General features: G+C 43.2%; 1 protein-coding gene across 8 annotated transcripts in view; it reads right to left on the bottom strand.

Annotated features, from left to right (window-relative positions):
* The window catches only part of FAT1 (FAT atypical cadherin 1), a 112,160-nt gene extending 100,430 nt beyond the window's left edge, over positions 1 to 11,730 (bottom strand). For 3 of the 8 annotated variants that reach the window (XM_027808275.2, XM_055706191.1, XM_005441241.4), the window contains exons 1-2: positions 9,148 to 9,236; positions 176 to 3,464 (exon numbers count right to left, since the gene is read on the bottom strand). In XM_027808275.2, the coding sequence (XP_027664076.2) occupies positions 176 to 3,464; positions 9,148 to 9,174 (3,316 nt within the window). In that variant the 5' untranslated portion in view covers positions 9,175 to 9,236. Of the gene's footprint in view, positions 1 to 175; positions 3,465 to 9,147; positions 9,242 to 9,584; positions 9,699 to 11,422 lie in introns of those variants that run through there. The other 5 variants (XM_055706175.1, XM_055706198.1, XM_014281583.3 and 2 more) reach the window with 4 other exon arrangements.
* Positions 11,731 to 19,802: the final 8,072 nt, after the last annotated feature.

Raw genomic sequence — 19,802 nt, 5'->3', positions numbered from 1 at the left:
AAATTACTTATCAAATGTATACATATAATTTCACTGAAGTGGTATACACATTATTGGTGACATCTTTTTATCCTAACAAGAATATCTATGAGAACTGTGACAGTGCTGCTTCTCTTATCTCTTTGCTGGCAAATGATTTTACTTAGAACATAAAAAACCCAGAAGGCCACCTTACCTTTTTCTTCATCTATTCGAAAAACTCCTAGACCAGATCCATCTCTGATGGAGTATCTAATCTCCCCATCTCGTCCTGTGTCTTCATCATAAGCAGATACTGTCATTACTGAGGAGCCAACAGGGGCATCTTCTTTTACAAAGCCTTTATCTGCAAATATGGAGAACCGTGGAGGGTGCAAGTTTTCATTCACATCAACTATCTCAACCTCAACATAACATGTAGAGGACAATGACATGGGTTTTCCTTTGTCCTTGGCCCGCACAGTCAAGTTATAAAACTGTTTCTTTTCATAATCCAGTCTTTGTACAATACGTATTGCTCCACTTAGTTTGTCAACGTCAAAGGTGCCATCTCCACTGTCCAAAAGACTGTATCGTACTTGACTTGACTGGCCTAAATCAGGATCATAGGCTTCTAGCCATGTAATAATAGTTCCCTCAGGAAGATCTTCTCGAATTTTCACATGATAATTTGAAGGAATAAATTTAGGAGGATTATCATTTACATCTTCTACAGACACTTTCAAAATAACTGTTGAAAATAATTGAGGTTCTTCAGTAGGTTGATCCCTAGCCTCTACTTTCAAGAAATAGACATGCTGTTCTTCACGATCCAGAACACCTACAATCTGCACAACTCCTGTCACAGCATTAATAGTAAACTTGTCTGTATCTGTAAGAAGAGAATATTTCACTTCTCCATTAGCCCCCAAATCTTTATCAGTAGCTTCAATTTGAATTATTTCACTGTTTGGCTCTTTGTTTTCACTCACTTCAACAAAATAGCTGTCTTGCAGGAACTCTGGTGGGTTATCATTCGCATCCAAAATTTTTATATCTAAAACGTGCCAGGCAGACTTCTGTGGTATTCCAAGATCATAGACAGTAATATTCAGACTATATTTATCTTTTACTTCTCGGTCAAGGGGACATAAGATTTTCAGCACTCCTCTTTCCATATCAACAATGAAACTACTGTCTTCATTACCTCCAGAAATAGCATACACTAGCTTTCCATTGAAGCCAGTATCAAGATCAGTAGCATTCAGAAGTATTATGCTGGAGCCCACAGGCTGGTCTTCTCTTATCTCAATGCTACTAGGAAGAGTACTTCTAAACTGAGGTGCATGCAGATTCACAGAGTGAACGTCAAAGAAAGCATCCTCAACCTCTCCACGACTGTGCAATTTATTTGCCTGTAAGAGTTTCTCTGCAAGCATTTTGGCAACTCCAGTTTCTTCACACTGCAAGTTGACAGGTTTGCGACTGGCAGCTACAGTTATGTTGATATACAATGGTTTTGCAAAGTTTTCTCCATCTGTAGCTGTAATTTTCAAACTGTGAAAAGACATTTTAGCACCTAGGCCATCTATTAGTGACTGTTTGAGTGAAAGTACTCCAGAATTTGGATTTAGACTAAATAAATCCAGTTCATTTCCGGATTCAATTTGGTATCTCACCAACTGGAGCTCATCAGCATCAATAGCAGATACAGTTGTTATTTGTTCTCCAACACCAAGATCCCTGGGGATTGTTCCCTCACAATTTATTTTCTCAAAGAGAGGTATATTGTCATTCAGGTTATTTAAAACAATAGTAACAGGAACTTCAACTTCTCGACGGTATGGTACACCCCAATCAGAAGCTCGAATCCTTAAATTGTAAACCCTTGGCATCAATTCATAATCCAACTCTTCTGAAGTACTAATAACACCACTGAAATGGTTGATCACAAATGGTAAAGGATTTAGGTTTGCAATGCTATAGGTCACATAACCATTCTCCCCTTCATCAGGGTCTTTTGCACTTACTCTCATGACACTCATACCTACTGGCACATTCTCATCAAAGGAGGCTTTATAGGATGTCTGAGTAAATTCAGGAGGATTGCTGTTCATGCCTAGTACCTTAATTAATACCTTTGCAGAAGCTCTTCTGTCACTTGTCACAACTTCAAGTTCAAAATGGGATGCATATTGTGCTTTTATGGGTTCTAAAGTAGTAATAAGACCAGTGTGAGTGTTTAAATTGAATTTCACTTTGCCCGGTGTATTTTTAAATACATATTTTAAATGTGGGTAACTAGGCAGAGCTTTCACCATTATCACTGGTGTGTTTGGAGGGGCAAATTCACTTATTTCAGCTCTATATATCTCTTTTTCAAATCTGACGGGACCAGACTTAAATTGTGGTGATGTCACATGAACAACTTTTACAGAAGAAAACTGTGGTGGACTTCCTTTATCTTTAGCTTGAAGTGTAAGGTTGTATCCAAAAGAGTGGCTCTCCCAATCAATGTGACCAGTGGCTTTTATTCTGTATTCTTTACCTCCTGGAACAGACCTCACTGTTTTGAACTGCTGAAGTGGATCACCTGCAACAATATTTAATGATGCTATTTCCCCATTTGCACCCTGATCATTGTCCTCTACAGTTACAATTGCATAAGTTGGATCCCTGTCTGATTCTGATGGAGTCAATGTAACAGCTGTAATAACGGGGGCATATTCGTTTGCTTGTTCTACATGAACAGTTAGTTTTGCCATACTGCTTATGCCACTGCTACCATACAGCTTCAGCCCACGGTCCACTGCAAGAATTTCCATCTCATAATGCTTAGTGTCCGAGTAGTCAAGTCTACCAGTTAAAACTACCACTCCACTAGTTGGATGTATAGCAAACACATCCGTTCTTTCTTTAAAGCTATAGTAGAACTCTCCATTTGTTCCTATATCTGCATCTGTTGCACTGACTCTTGCGATGCTGGTCCTTATTGCTGTGTTTTCAGGCAAAGAAACACTGTAAGATGTCGGAGAAAACAAAGGCCGCAAGTCATTTGTATCCAGTACCTGTATCCTGACTTTTGTGCGCGTTTCAGCATTTGTGTTTTTTTCAACTGCTTTAACAGTCAGCATATAATGGTCTTTCACCTCTCTGTTAAGGATAGCTGTGTTTCCTCCCTTGGTCCGTATTCTCAAAAAGCAAAAGTTTCCAAGAACATATTCTTCAGCTTTGAACAAGTTCTCATTGTCACCAGAAATAATTTTGTATCTTAGCTCCCATAACGGATTTGTAATGTAAATGCCCATTTTCAGTGGATGCCCAACATAAGTCTTGGCTGCAGAATTCTCGTACACAGTGGCATTATACTGTACTTGTGTAAATTGCATTGGTGGAGCATGATGTGGCCTTTGATTTCCTTCACAGTTTCCAAAATGCTGCACCAGCAGCATCAGCAGCAACAGCATAGTCAAGTATCTTCCCATGGCAGCAATTACAAAGAAACCCTGAAACGAGAGAGATGTGTTAAGACTTACGACTGTTCAAATAATTATGTTTAGTTCAGAATTCACACTTGAAAGAAAACTAGCTTACACATTTACATTAGACCCTTTTTTACAGAAAGTTTCAACAAGATTTACAGTAACAGAAAAGCATATGAAGTAAAACTCCTAAAAAATGTCAAGAATCCACACAACCAAAAGTCTAGGAATTACTACCATGACACAAGGGGAACACACAAAGTTAACTTCAAATAAGCAACTCCATGAAGCAACATATGTCAGTGCTGTATGCTATAAGCGAGTGAACTAGATCTGAACTAATCTGGAGTTGTGAACATTCACATCCAGTCCTCTACTTCGTATGTGACATTGTCTTCTGATAGAAAATTCTCCCTCATTTCACTTAGACTGTAAAATAGCTGATGTCCAATGATGTGGAAATAACTGCAAGGGTTGGCTTGAAATTACCATGAATTCTTCAGAGTATCCGGTAAGTACCTGTTCCAAGAATTAGAAAAATTATGAACAGAGTAATTCTGTATGTATTGTATTCTCTCCAGACCTAAGTACCCTTATAGGAGTAGCACATATAATAAAAACCCCACATTTTTATCAAGCATCAAAGTTGTAAAAACAATAAAAGATGAGACATATTCCTTTATTCCCCCCTCAGAACAGAACCAAAAAATTGGTATCAAGAGCTATGAGAACAGGAATCTACCAAAATAACTGGGGGAACGATTAAGACATGTTTCTCACACACTCTCAAATGACAGGGGAAGAGTGTGGAGCAGCAGGACAGACATGGAGAAACATCCTCCCTGGCTTTTCCTTTTGAAGAAGTCAGTGTATCATTTCCAATGCCTAAATCCAGGCAAGACTGCAGCAGGAAGAAAGGCAGAAAGCTCCAGAAAAAGACCTTTGGGACCACCTTCTTCATCTCTGTTTACAGCAAGTCTTTACTCCTCAAAATCTCACAGGATAACAAACCAAAGCTTCAGAATACTTCCTCAACAAGTCCAAACTTTTAACAAAATCTTTGGGGAAAATTTTCTTTCCAGCAAGTAGAAAGCAATCTAGCTTTGACTTAATTACTTTAAGCAGTACAAATTCTTCTCCTTCATCTTTCCCTATTTATCCTAAATATTTTTCCTTTACCATCTTCTTCCCTATCCAGTCTGTTACAACTTGTACTAATTCCTAACTGTACCCTTCTTTAATTCTTCCTGACCTTTTCCCCTCCATTTTAGCCCTAGTTTATCTTCACTCTGTCTTTGGCTGTCAGCCTCTCCTCAAGTGCCTATCCTCACACTGGTTCCATTTGTCTTAGCTCAAAAACTATCACATTATGTTGTCTCTTTCCTCCACTTACATTGTCTCTTACAGTTATTTCTCTCTCTCCTAATTCCTACCTGCTCAAGTAGTTACATGAACAACTGCATTGGCTGAAATTCCATGGACTGCCTCTGCCCACTACAAAGCATTAGAGCAAACTGATCTACTTGTGCCAACAGTTCATTCCAAAACCTCAGAGGAAGGAATTCAGTTGCAACCATTAGTAAGTCAATGATTTTGTGAAGACTAAGATTTATGCAAACTATAGGAAATAACGGTAGATAGCTAGCACCATTTTGGAAGGGAAAAAAATAAAAAGAAAGAAAAGCATCTGTCTTCCAAATCTAGCATTTAATTTACATTATTAAAGCTATAACCCTAGAGAACAATAAAAAGTGAATGAGCTTTTATAAGTCTGTCACTAGCTAGAACCACTACTTACAAGGTCTTAATGCTGGATGAAGGAAAGGTTGGGAAGGCAAATGAGCGTGAGGTTGGCACAGCCACCATTTCGATGGGTTAACAATATTATTCCTTCTCTATCTATGCTTCTTCCCAGGCTATGATTCTTCCTGGAAAGAAACTGACACTTGGATCTCCAGGGCTTGATCCTCCTACATACTGCCAAGTAAACGAACATTTTCATCAAAAAACCACATCCAAATAAAAAAACAACCAAAACTCTGCAATACATAGCTGATACCAACACTTCCAAAACTCCAAGCAATTTAAGATGCCCTCAGACCATCCTAAAAAGACATGTTAAGAAACTACATCATTTTTAAGTAATCAATAGGAACAGGTTCTTTTACTCTCTCTTGCTGGTATTTTGGAAGTGATTATCAAAAACTACTTAACAACTAGACCTATGGTGATCTTTCCTTCTTTTGTCTCTCAGCTACAGTAGGATTCTTTCAATTTATTTTCTTATTTTTTTATTTAAATTCATGTTGAAGTCCAAAGTCCAGGTTCACCTCTGATGCTATGGTATCCAGTAACTCACTGCCTACATTTATGTATGGCAACAAGTTGTCTGAAGTGGTGCGTTTATTTTGAAAAACATTGTACCTATCTGTATCTTTGCTTATTTGCTCCTCACATCTCCGGCACGTTAGACACAACATGCATCATGGTATGATACATTAGACTGCATTAAGATATCCAAACTCCTTGTTAAAATTCAAAGTTGCACCATGTGTAGGTTTTACTATTACCGTAAGTATTTTTCTGTGCCATAATACCTTAATGCACTTCTTGCTGCTTTTCTGCAAGAGAAGTCTGCTCAGAACTGGGAACAGGCAGCCTATTACACACAATGACACAACTACCAGTAAGAGGGCACACTTCTCAGAAGCAACTTCTGAGGTTTCCTGCGTCATGATAGAGAGCTCTAGAGTTAAGAGCATCTCTCTACTGAACAGTTAACCATGTTAGATAAAAAAAAAAAAAAAGTTAGTCATTTCTGTTACATTGAAACCTTCCATCTTGTCATAATTCACAGAGCTACTAGAAACTAAAAAATGTTATCTGGGATTATCTAAAAATCAACATAATATAATCTTGATAAGTGTCTAAGCTATTAAACAATGCCAATTGTAAAAACTACTAAGGGAAAGTATGAAAGTGTTAAGATAAAGTGATAATGTGTTAGATATAAACTCAGATGGGTCATTACAGTGAGCGAAAATGACTGAATTTCAGAAACATTTTAGCCAAAGGCTACAGTTTGAACTCCTAAATTTTTTATTATCTTTGGAATATAACCAGTTTAGTATTTTCTGCATCCATTTTCAACACACAAAGGCAACTGTTTGCTTAACAAAACATCATAGCCCTAGGTTTATAAGTGCACACCATATTTATTCCAAAAAGCTAACTCTGGTTTCTTATTTGGAAATTATTATTCAGATAATTTTTAATTATATGCATATACAAGTCATTTTTATTTATATGCGTATTCAGCACTAGGATATGTAAGATAATTTTACTTAATTACAACATTAACAAAATTATTCACACATCAACACCATTAAGACAATTTGTATATGGAAAAAAAATACTAAGCACAAATTAGAAATATGAACTAACTTTACATTAAAGCTATAACAACAAGCAAAGCTTTGGGGCTAGCAGACCTCAAACTGATAACTTAAAAAGGAATATGATCTGGCTAAGATAGCAGTCTTATAAAAGACTTTCTCTTAGCAATATGTTTACAGTACGTAGACTTCAAAGTTTATAGTTTGAGATTTGAAAGTTTTAAGCATTAAATACACAATTTAGTAAATGGCAATCTCAACACCAAGCAAACAACAACAACAAGAGCAAAAAAAACCCAAACAGAAAACAAGCGTATCTTTTACATAGTGTATCAATGGGGAGCGTACATTGAGAGATCTACCCCCCCAGCAATCAAATAAAAGTCACAGGTAGAAAAAAAACCTAAATCAGGCCACACAGCCCAAGTCACAATAACTCTTAGTCCCATCGGTATCCCTTTTGTACATGCAAAATCTGCAAGTCCAGGAGGACCTACTGAACGACATCATTTACATTAGCAGAGGGAGACTCTGTGAGCATGGCCTGTTACATCACTCTAGGGACACATCAGAGAGCATTCTGAGGGCTAAGAGAGGTTCTTTAGTGCTGTTTCTACAATGCTTGTCTACCAAAATCTTTCACTAACATTCAAAAAATGTCATGGGGTTCCCCCCCCCCCCCCCCGATACATGCACCAGCTTCTTTGATTAATAACACTAAAATGTCTCCACCAATCAAAACATCCCCTTATTTACTTTAAGCTCAGTTTTGATCAGCATATGCAACTGATGTCATTTGACACAAACGCACTGTGAAAAGTTATTACTGCAGTAACTAAACTGTTATGATAGGGTTCTGATTGTAGGAGTCTATGAGAGATCATGTGACTTTGCGGGCTGTACCAACTATAGTTACACCTATTCTTTCAATTGTTTAACAGCAATTATTGATATAAACTGATAAACAAAAATAATCCAGTTTAGCTGTTTCAACATGCTTAAGTTTCCAATCAAAAAGCTTAAGAGCGTCTTTTGCTTTTCTGAGAGGGAGGGTGGCTGCCTCTTTTAGTATTCAGAAATTAACACATGATGAAAGTGTAGGGTAACATTACTTCAGTAAAGCTGGTAAATTATTCAAAAAATGTACATTGTCGCACAGATTAATGAAACAGTTTCAACTTGTGACTGAAGTCCTGTAACTTTTATGCTTGCTTTCTCCACATTATGAGTTAATCTCATGAGATACTTTGGTTTATGCTTTCGAGATCTTCGCTGTTAAAAGGAAAACACCGCAATTGCATTCAAACAGCAAGCAAAGATTCTGAATCTTTCATCAGAGAATTCTGACAATTTATCTGTAGGGCAGTTACTACTGTATGCAATACCGAACTCACCAGTTGTACAAGGAAAAGCAGATCTCCAATCTCTATGAATGAGTCTGATCAAAATTTAACATGGCACCTTAAAGTTTGTGATGACAAATAGTTCTACTGAGTTTGAACTCAGTTTTAAACTTAAAAAAAAATTTACAAGATGCAAATCTCCGAGGGTTTTAAGAAATTTTATGCTTACTTATTTGCACTGATAACTTATCCATATAAAGTTCTTTCACATGGTAATTTATAAAACCCAGGAGACTATCTCACTACTGGGACGACTGCTAAAGCTCCCCTCCAGTCGCCTAGAAGTGCGGTTTTAGGATTTCTCATAGAACAAAACAAAATCTTAAAAATTAAATAGTTTTCAGCGTTAAAGTATGATATTTTACTCACTAAACAGATTAATATTTCCAGATGGTTAGATAAGTAAATAGGAGATACGCATCCATCACACAGCATTCTTTTCTTTTACAGAAAGACTGCAGAGGTGGTAAGAGCATACAGGTAACATTTCCCATGCAATTGCCTAGAAACAACTTGAAAGCAAGAATTTAAACCGTAGGGGAAAACTTCTGTTAGAAGGCAGTATTTTTAATTTACTTATGCGTTTCCAGGAAAAAAAAAAAAAGTTTACAACATGGGGATATTATCAGCGGTAAACCACGCCGTCACTTACTGATGCCCAGAGATTAAGAAGCGCACCTTGCAAGCAAAGCTTTGTTTTGTTTCAACTGCTGTAAAGAGAAAGAAAAAGCAGCAGCCGGGGCCGGCAGACGCGTTCCGCCAGGGTCCTCCAGCAAACGCCGCGACCTTGCGGGCGCTGCCCTTCGCGTTACGGAGGAATCCGGCGAGGGACGTGGAGTTAAAGCGCAAACAAAGGAAGAAAGTCACCCCAAGGTACTTGCTCGCCGCGAATCGCCCCTGCCGGCTTACCCGGGAATGAAGTTTGCAGCGGCCCATCAGAGGCGCCCGAAGACACCGTGTCCCCAGGGGAAACACCGCCGCCGCCCCCTTCCCTCGGCGCGGCTGGCCAACAACCTGCCGGCTGAACTCCCGCCGGTCCCCAGAGGAGCGCGGCCGCGGCTCCAGCCGCCGGGGACGGGGGACAGCGGGACGCCAGGGCCCGCGACGCCCGGCAGCCACCCCGGGCCGGCGCCGGGCGGGGGGTAGCGGGGAGGGGGCCGGCGCCGCTCCGCGGGCCGCTGCAACTCGAACCGGCCGCTCGCCCAGCGCCACCGGGCGGCCTCGCCTCAGCGCCAAGACTTCCCGAGGGGCCCGGCCGCCCCCTCCCCGCGCCGCTGCCCGCCCTCCCCCACCACCAAAACTTCTCCCAACTCGCTGCGCCCCGCCCGCGCCGCTCCGCGCCTCACCTCTACGCGGCTCACTGCCTGCGGGGCGGGGGCGCGGGCCGGGACCGGCCCCACATAGTGGCTGCCGCGCCGCTCCCCCTTTCTTCCCGGGCCTCGCCGGTGCCCAGCCGCACCGCGCCGCCCCCCGCCGCCGTATTCCTCCGCGGCGCTGGACGGCCGCCGCTCCGGAACTCGTTTCTGCGGCGCTACGCGGGAGCGGCAGCCCGCGCACCCCGGCCGGCCTCCGCGCCCGGGGCCCTGCCCCGCCGGGGAAGGGCGAGGCGCGGAGAGGGGCGGCGGTGTCTGGGCGAACCACAGCATAAACTGCTCCTCCCGGTGGCCCGGCGGTGGTGGGGACACCTCACCTCCGCCACGCTCGCCCCGGGCGGTTTGTGTGTGGCGAGCTCGTCTTTCGGAGAAGCTACTCAGAAACTTCAGAAACTGTTGCCAGGGCGTATCTTACGGGGATGGCGAGGGAAATCGCCACCGCTCCGGGAACAGGCGGTCCGTGATGGCGGGGCTGTGCCGTCCGAGGAGTAGCGGGTACCCGGGACAAGCCCCGCGGTGCCCAGTCGCGCCGGTGGCAGCGGGGACCGCCCTGGCGCGACCACAGCGGCTCGGCAGCCGCTCCCCTTCCCGCGGGCGGAGAGCGGGAGCGGGCGGGCGGGCTGCCGCCCCCGGGCCGCGCCGGCGGGTCTGGCCTCACGCCTCCCGGCCTGGGGCCCGCGGCTGGGTGAGCCGCCGCTTACCGGCCCCACGGGGAGAGGTCTCTCAGCGGAGACCAAAACCGACTGACGGCCACCGCGGCTCCCCGCCGCTATTTTAAGGAGCCGGCTAGCGTGTGCGGGGCCGGGGGCAGTCGGGGCTGCGCGACGGCGATCCCCCGGCCCGGGGCGGGGGGGGGGGGGGCTGTGGGCTACCTCGGGCGGGGGAAGCGCCCTGCAGGAGCCGCGCTGAGGGATGTCCGTCAGCCAGCCCTGCGTTAAAGATTAATGCTCCGAAATAGTTCTCGGAGGATTCCTCGCTCATTAATAAGTGATCACGCTTAATAACGATCAAACGTTTGCCTGGGGAATCCCGACCCAGCGGGCTCACGGCGAAGCCGGGCTGCGAGCGGGAGAAGCCGATGGAGGCGCATGTACCGCGCCTTAGCCCCGCCACGTTTTTTATTAGCCACATAAATAAATACAGCCAGCTGCGCGGGGGGCCCGGCTGCAACCAGAGCCTTGCCCGCCCGAGGCTGCAGATCAGAAGAAGCAGCCGGCCCCTTCAGAAGCGCCGGCTGTCAGGTCCACCCGCCCGCAGCCGGCAGGCCCCGCAGCCGGCAGGCCCCGCCGCGCAGCGCCCCCGCAGGGCCCGCGCCCCCTCCCGGTGCCGCCCCGGCCGGCAGCCCCCGGCCCGGGCACCGACTGCCCCGCGGCGGCGGCGGCGCATTTCCGCGGCGGTCGGACAGGGGGCGCCGCGCCACAGCGCACGGGCGGCCGGGCACTGTGCCCGCAGCCAGCCCGGGCTCGGCCGAGCCCGGCAGAGCAGAGCCGGTAGCCCGCGGCGCCGAGCCCGGATCCGGCGGCGGGGGGGCTGGGTCGGAAAACGTGTGTGCCGCTCTCTCCGTGAAGGTGGCCGTACGGCTGAGGGTGTCCTCAGCCCCAGGTACGCATGGCTTTGGCTAACGTCGGTGTGCACATATCCATAGATAGACAGATGCAGAAACATACATGCACTACACAGTTACGAACTATGGGCTGAAGGGAAGACCTGAGTATTTTCAACAACGCAGCAACCGAGAGGGCCAGAACTCCGACGGGAATTATCCCTCTGAGCACCCCGCTCATCATAAACTCATTAAACAAAGAACTCACCAGACCAGCTGGACTCGGCGCTCTTCTCCCAAAGTCCACTCCAGCTCAGTTCATCTCCGCACGCCTCCTCCCCCCCTTTCTTTGCTGTCCTTTTGAGAAGCAGCGACCAGCGCCCCGCTGCCCGCACACCTCTAGTGCGTGGACTCCGCCGCTGCCCCGGCGCTCAGCGCGGCCCCGGCGCGGAGCAGGCGCCGCGCTCGTCCCCATCTCCACAGCGCGGCATGTCGGCTCGGACCCATCCGCTGCTTCAAACTTGAACGAGGGTGGGAAGGAAAAAAGACGGGGAGGGAGAGAAGGGGGTAAGAAAAAAAAAAAAAAAAAGAAGGCGAAAGGGAAGGAGAGATACAACTTTCTTAAGACATGTCCAGGCAAAGAGCGGGCAGAGTTGAGGAGTTGCAGCAGCGGAGAGAGTGAGTGGGGAAGCTGCGCCGGATCGCCGATTCCCTCCCTCCTTCCCTCCCTCCCTCCTTCCCCCCGCCTCCCTCCCTCCCTCCCTCCCTCCCTCTCTCTCTCTCCCCCGTCTTTCGCACTCCGTCCGCCCCCCTCGGACCCTGCTCCCGGCAGCACCACTCCCTCCCTCCCCTCACCGCTCTAGCGGAGCGCGGCGGCAGCAACGCGCACCTCTCCGCGCCGCCACGGCTCCGCGGGGCCCCTGGGCCGCCGCCGCCCGGGGCTGAGGCGAGGCGCCCTGCACGGCCCCGCCGCCCCCGGCCCCTACCGCGGCCGCCGGCGCTGGGGGAGCCCGCTGGCTCCGCCGCCGCAGCACGGCTCGGCTCGGCGGATCGCCGTTACCGCCGGCCGCCGCACGGCTCCTCCTCGGCGGGCACAGCCGCTGCAATAACGGCGTGACTGGCTCCGAGCGGGCTGCACGGGAATCTCCCGGTCTCCTGCAGCCGCGCTAAGACTAGTTCGCTCCTCTCCCTCTCCTCTTTCTTTCTTTTTTTTCTCTTTTTTAAAATCTTTTTTTCCTTTTCTCATCCCCCCCCCCCCTTTTTTTTTTTTCTTCATCCTCTTCTTTCTTCCCTTTCTTCTTTTCTTCCGGGGAGCTGTATTTTTCAAGGCATAGCAAAGGGTGCCCCGCCCCCCCCCCCCCCGAAAAAAAAAAAAAGCTCCTTCTCAAAATTTATAAGTCATAATGGAGCAAAACATATTTATATTGTGGTTCTCCCTTATTCAAAGTAAGCCCCGACCAATTATTCCTCCTTGAGGAAGTCCAGGAGAGGTCGCACTGCGAAGTGGCAGGGATCAGCTGGAAGCAGGGGCCTGAGCAGGTCCTGAATGGTGTGGTTTATAAAACTTTGGGGAAACTACAGAACTGCTTTAAAAGTTATTTGCCTGTGAGCTATAGTGTAACACTAAATTTGTAAAGCACTCTGAGATTCTCAGAGGGTAAAATACTCTTTAATGACACCAGTTATCCCTAAGGACCTTGAAGTTGTAGCCTTCCTCCAAAAGTCAAATTGACTTCTGAAGACATTGGGTCATTATTTCCTGAGCGATACCACTAAAATCTGTCAGCCAAGTGAACGTGCAGTGTTCTGCCTTAGGAAGAGCAGGTACAAACTGCAGTATATAAATACTAAGTACATTTCCAAATAGTGCATACAAACCAATTCAGCTCGGGAATGATCACTTTGAATGAACCTGTCTGGAAAGTTTAATGTGAAAATTCTCTGCCCTTGTAGGTTTCCACAACAGACACAGCTGGCTGATTTACTTAGCATCTCAAAGTTACTTTCTGAAGACCCTAAATGGAATTATGCTAAGTTCTTATCCAAGTGCCACTGGGCCAAATGATCTTTCCTTCTGTGAAAACTGCTTCAAAGTGATCTTCATAAAGTAAAATGCATTGAAAACAGCATTCCAGAAAAGAGCTAAAAGGGGAACACTTTAAAGGCATTATCGTTAAGGGCCAGAAACTAACGTGAACCACACTTCTACTCAGTACAGTTGCAAATATTTCATCATTTTGGAGTTTAAAATTTGCTACCTTTCAGATTCATGGCTATAATTTTGTTGGTTGCTGAGTATAAGTAACAAAAGGCCAGAGCAGCAGATTGCTTAAACCTTTGTCTAAACTTTGATTTTCAATGCCTTGAGAAGTGTAGTGGTGGTTGATTGCAATAATGTCCTGTAAGTAGGACAGGAGCATCTCTCAAATGTAGCTGGTAAAGGCAACAAACAAACAAACAAAAAAACCAAAAAAAAAAAAAAGGAGCTTCTGATTTGGATTTGCTGCTATACACATACTATGCAGACAGTAAGTCCTTTAGATGAAGAATAAAGGGATGTGTTGGCACTCTCCAACAGTGGGTAATGGTGCTTAGCACTTCAGATAAAGTGTAGGAGCCATGATGTCCAGGCAAGTGTATTCATAATTCATCTTGGTATATGTAGTTTTATCTTCTAAAATAGTTTTCTAACATCATGAATCATATTGACAAAGTCATTCTGATAGTTACTGAATATTCCATTTTCATTTCATGTTTTCTCTGCCCTTTGATTTTTCTTCTTGAAAATAGTGTCAATAAAACTATTATAATCATTATTGACTGTCACATTTAAAGATTAATCTTCCCAGGGTATCTTTTTCATTTCCTAAAAAAAATGAATATATTCTGTTACATTTTGCTAACCTGTAGGCAAGGTACAAAAGAGAATACTTGAAATCACACTCCAGTGCCTAGGGCACTGTGCACTTCTCTGGAAAACTTCTAGTCTTATAACCATTGTAGCAAAATATGTTCAGTGCTCCCTGTCATTTATTAACATATTCTTGTCTTTATGAAACTGCCTAAGTTCAAACAAGTTTTAGCTCAGCTGTCAATAAAAAAAAAAATAGCTCTCTGGATTAGACAGTTTTATTTTAAACGAGGCATGGATCCTTTAACTTTGGAATTATTCCCAAAAAACTGAAAGAGAATTCTGGTATCAGACTACCAGAAAGCAATTATGTTAAAAAACTCTTGTCATAAAATAATAAGACAATCACAAATTCTGTTCCTACATAATCATCACTATCATCATCATCTACCTTTAAGGTTTTATGGCACTAACGTTCTTCTCACTAATCTACCTAAAAACCTGACCTCACAGATCTCAACTCTTACATATTTAACAAACAGGAGCTGATGGATCAACTGGGTAAATCAATAGATTGGAAGTAAATACCGAAGTCAAGTGTCCTCCAAAGAAATTTTCCTGCTACCAGCCCCAGGTGTGTACATGGGGAATAATATCTCAAGTACTTTGGGCTTATGTCTCAGCTCCCATTTTGAATAATAGAAATTAATTTCAAATTGTAGGGAGTTCAGCTGCATAAAGCTTTAAAGATTGATCAGCACTTTGAATCCCATGGGCTCAGAGATGGCAAAGGCAAGGATAATTATGGCTTGGTCTCTTTGAGAGTGAAACAGTTGCAATTGCTACGCCAAGTGCAGCTTCAAAAAAAGCGCTTCTGAACACAATAGCATCCTGTGACTCAGGGGCAATCAAGGGCCCATAAACATTGAGCCTCCGTGGCAGAGGGCAAATGCATCTTCTCAGTAATGGGGTCAGGCACAGTTTCAAGCTAGTTCTCTACCAGTTAAATATGAACCAATCTGACATTGGTTTTACAGTAAAAAATTCTCTACAGTACAAAAAGGTAGCGCAAAACCTGTACCCTATCTGAATTGCATTTACACAGACAGAAGGAGGCTGATGAGTAGAAGTTCTGCCCTGGCCATTCTCCTTTTCCTCATGTGGCTGCAATGTCTTACAAAGAACTCCCCAGTATCTCAATTAGCTGTAGCCTTCAGAAAACAAAACAAAACAAAACAAAACAAAACAACACAACTTCTAAAAACTTGGTAATCATCCTCTCCCTGGCCTGTAGTCAAGGATGTATACTCCTTTACCACTATATTTTGATTCTTTCTTGTAAATGCAGATCCGCAGAATAAAAAACAATTCTGCCTTTTTGGCTGTTCTTGCCTACTCTCTGTAAACTTGGATGGAAGTACAGCTGTCCATTTCCCGCTCTCTCCCCACCATCCTTGGGCCTTTCCTAGGGGGGAAAAGGGGGCATTTGAGAGAGTGCTGGCATTTTTCTACCTGAACGAAAGTTTTGCCAAACCCCAAAAAACCTTTAGGATTGCCTTTGCATGCATCTCTTTATCTGACAGAATTTGAGCAAGAATATTTACCTTTTCATAATTTAGGTTTTTTTATTGACTTTCTTTTACCCTCGACAATTCTTACTATGTAAAATATCACTGACTATTTGATTAGGTACCCTGCCACTGTGCTTTTCAAGAATTTCAAGACAGCAATGTCAAAATAATAGTCATATATCAGCTTTGGTATAATGAAATGCTAAACAATCTCTGCTATTTGGCAATCCATTGTGTGCCCTGTGAACCTGAAGAGTTTACTGAGGCAGCTCAATCATGAAACCTATAAACTACAGCTATTTGTGGATATTTGATAACTACACACATATGCAATAGTGAAGAAAACCTGGAGCAATTCTACAGAGGAAAAAATGAAAACATACTTAAAAGATTATTTTATGTTTCTAGGTACAAATAGTTCTTTACGTACTAATGGGAAGGAGGACACCCAAATATTTGGATAGTTCTCTTCTGAGCCTTTAAACTGGCAGAAACAGCTGATCTAGAAAAGAAGTGATTCCCCTGCCCCCAAGTAGCAGGAATGAGAAATACATTCTCTAAACAGGAGTAAGCTAGGTAGCCTCATACTTGAAACATTTTGATCTTACAGATTACCTTTGTGTATGCCAACTTTTGAGAAGCATTTTAGCTTCACTTCAGAAACAAGACACATTTTCACATCACACTTTTCGTCACTGATCTATTTCAGACTGAGGGCTAGTCAAATAGGTTACTTTAAGTCCACATCATAAATAATAACAAAAAAAATCTTGTAACATAAGTTTGCTTATATGGCATTTATCCTACTGTATGTCATACTGCCAAACTGGAACAGAACCATTTGCACTGTTATGGACAGTACTGGTATATTAATTAAAGGTTTGGATTGAAATTAGGGTAATGATTTGTGTTAATGCATCACAAACAAAAGTGTTGCATTCCACTTATCTTCAATATTCCCTAGGTTGGAATGATGATTGAATGGAGATATGCAGGGATTTTTTTGTCTTGTCTGGCTCAGCAAGGTAGGATAAGTTTGCCCCTTTGGTAGGTGTTGTTTTCTTTCTACTGAGTGGTCCTTGTACTGCACTATGGAGTTCAAACCCACATTGCTCAAGGCAGAGGCATCAGTTCACAGTCTCATGCCTATAACATGAGGAACACCTGAATTTAAGTTTAACTAATTAAAGGAAAATTACTGTGTTTGAAAAGATCAGAAAAGGTCTAGGCTATAATGATGATTACGCTTTTTTTCCTTTTTTCTTTTTCTTTTTTTTTTTTTTTTTTTTTTTCCTTAAGCTCTGTAAGCTGGTATTCTGGTTTTCTGAAACACAGGTTTAGTACCAGAGTTAGTAACAGGATTTCCAGACTCACCAGTCCAGAGCCAACATGCCTTTGGCACTTTGTAGGGCAAGCAGAGGTGAAAGACATCTGCTCTCCACTGGGTCTTAAACCTCCTGTTTTCTTGAGCTGATTCTTCAGCTATAAATTTAGCAATTTGAAGTTTAAGTCTAGATGATCTTAATGTATCTTAGTGCTAAAAGACAGTGATAAATTGGGACCTAAAACTCCTTGATTGGAAGTAGTTGTCCAGTTTCCATTAGTCCCATAGCTGGTCTGAGTTCATGTGCTGGTTTTGGCTGGGATAGAGTTCATTTTCTTCATAGTAGCTAGTATGGGACGGTGTTTCGGATTTGTGCTTGAAACAGTGTTGATAATACAGGGATTTTTTTTTGTTGCTGAACGGTGCTTACAAAGGGTCAAAGCCTCTTCTACTCCTCATCCCACCCCACCAGCGAGCAGGCTGGGGGTGTACAAAGAGTTGGGAGGGGGAACAGGCAGGACAGCTGACCCCAGCTGACCAGAGGGATATTCCATACCATATGGCATCATGCTCAGCATATAAACCTGAGGGGAAAAGAAGGAAGGGGGGGGGGGGGGATGTTTGGAATGATGGCATTTTTCTTCACATGTAACCATTACATGTGATGGAGCCCTGCCTTCCTGGAGATGGCTGAACACATGCCTGCCCATGGGAGGTGGTGAATTAATTCCTTGTTTTACTTTGCTTGTGTGCACAGCTTTTGCTTCACCTAATAAACTGTCTTTATCTCAATCCGTTAATTTTACTTTTGTTTATTTCCAATTCTTTCCCCCATTCTGCTGCAGGAGGGGGAGTGAGTGAGTGACTGCGTGGTGCTTAGTTGCTGGCTGGGGTTAAACCATGACAGTTCACAAAATCAAAGTTTTAAGAGCTCAGGTGACATTAGTATTATGTAGGGTTGAATGAGGTAAAAAAAGGGCTGGTGTTAAAGTACGATCTTCTGTTTTGTAGTAAGGTACTGGTCCTTTTGGTTCTAAAACTAGTCTTAAATCTGTAATTAGGGTTTGAAGAACTGTAGAAAAAAGTAGAGAGCACCAGCAACTGTGGCACTCATAAATGTCAGGAACAAGGTTGGTCTCTGCATAAGCCATGGATTTGCATAATGTTCATAGATTGGTAGTCCAGTTTTAATTTAGTCCAGGATGATTAATGTCGGAATTTAATACTCTGAATGTCTTCAAAATTCTTCAGGTCATAAAGAAGAAGGAAAAGCGTAGGTTTCTACTGGAACTAAGTCATTATGGCCCTTTTATTGTGGTCATTGAGCCTTTTATAAAGACTAGGTTCAGGTTTACAGCTTATGAACCTAGAGCACTAAAATATACATAGCATATAAGTCTAGAACTCAATTGACTTCAGTGTATTGTAAGGCTCAAAGAGATTTTAATTAAACTGGCATTTACAATGTCATAAGCTTCACGTTTCTTTAAGAGGTATTGCTTATTCCTCCAGGTTTAACTAATCTTAGATTATGGTTTGGTTTAGGATTTGCCAATCCAAATAGTTAAAAACCTAGATTACTTCAGAATTTTGAAAAGCTGATAGTTATAAAGGAAGCTGTTTTCCATCATCACTAAGGCTCAATGTTTTATTCCATAGTATGGAGTACTATACCTAGTACTTCTGCTAAAATTAATCTAGACTTACAGCTAAGTTTAGGGGTTTCCATCATAAAGAACTGAGTACCCAGTGCTTGACTGTGTACTGTAGAGCTCATAAAGATTTAGTCTACTGTGTGTATAAAGTATTACATCCTCTTTTACTATGGACTCAAAGCCCTTAGATTTCCTCAAGATGAAGATTCCTGGTCTTTACTGATGGTTTTATCCCATTTTACTAATATTAAGATTAAATTCTGATTAATCTTTGTGTACATGTATCCAGCTTCTGGAGTTCACTATATTTAGGAATATTATTTCATCCAGTTAAAAAGACAGAGGGCTCTCGTGACCAGACGTTCCCATCCCACATGACTTCTAACCTACTGTAAACTGAGTTGCCTGATCCAGAAGGTGATTTTCACATACATGAAAGAGCACTTTCTTCATTTGCTTACATGGTATTCTTCTCGATAGTATTAATCAAAATTCAGCTTATATGAATGAAAAGAATTTGAGTTCAATGAATGCCTACCAGACCTCCAAAGTGCCTGAATACCTGAGTAACAAACAGAAGGTGTGCGGCATGGCAGGATGTCCCCTTTCCTTTCAGCTGCCTAGGTCATATCACAGTGTCATAGCAAGGAAGTAAGAGTCTCTGTTTTAAGGAACAATGAGCTGATGATACACAGCGATCTGCCAGGGATAATGGAAACAAAAATGGCCTCATAAATACTAGGGGGAAGTTTTTCTCAAAATATTGCTCAACTAGCTGAAATGAATGCAGTGTGTGAAACAAGAACCTTTCCTGCAAGGGCACAGTGGGCAGGGAAAGAATTGTTTATCAGCTCTTTTAACTTATTTATTTGTCTTGCTGGTCACTGTGACTTTCTTCTTGTTTAAGAAATCAAGTCTTCTACTTTAAAAGTTAATAAAATCTACCCTTCCTGTATTTGAAACTAATTTACTAACCTTTTTTGAAGCGCGGTGTAAGAGTATGGTCTTGGTCTACCTACTCTACCCAATCTGTGTTTCTGACACAATCCTTGTCATAAAACTTTGGCATTTCTTTTCTGGTACATGCAAAGGAACCGTATTACTAAAACAAAATTTCTAAATTAAAGGATTAATATATATGTTCAGCATAAAACATATATACTTGTTCTCATTCTCCCACATGTTCTGTGTTATTGAATAGGATTTGACAACCTGTTTCTTCTTACTCTTTCAGCACTTACAAAACT

This window comes from Falco cherrug, chromosome 1, assembly GCF_023634085.1.
Source record: "Falco cherrug isolate bFalChe1 chromosome 1, bFalChe1.pri, whole genome shotgun sequence".
Taxonomy (NCBI): domain Eukaryota; kingdom Metazoa; phylum Chordata; class Aves; order Falconiformes; family Falconidae; genus Falco; species Falco cherrug.
Note: the sequence above shows the minus strand (reverse complement) of the source record. Positions and strands in the feature narration are given on the sequence as shown.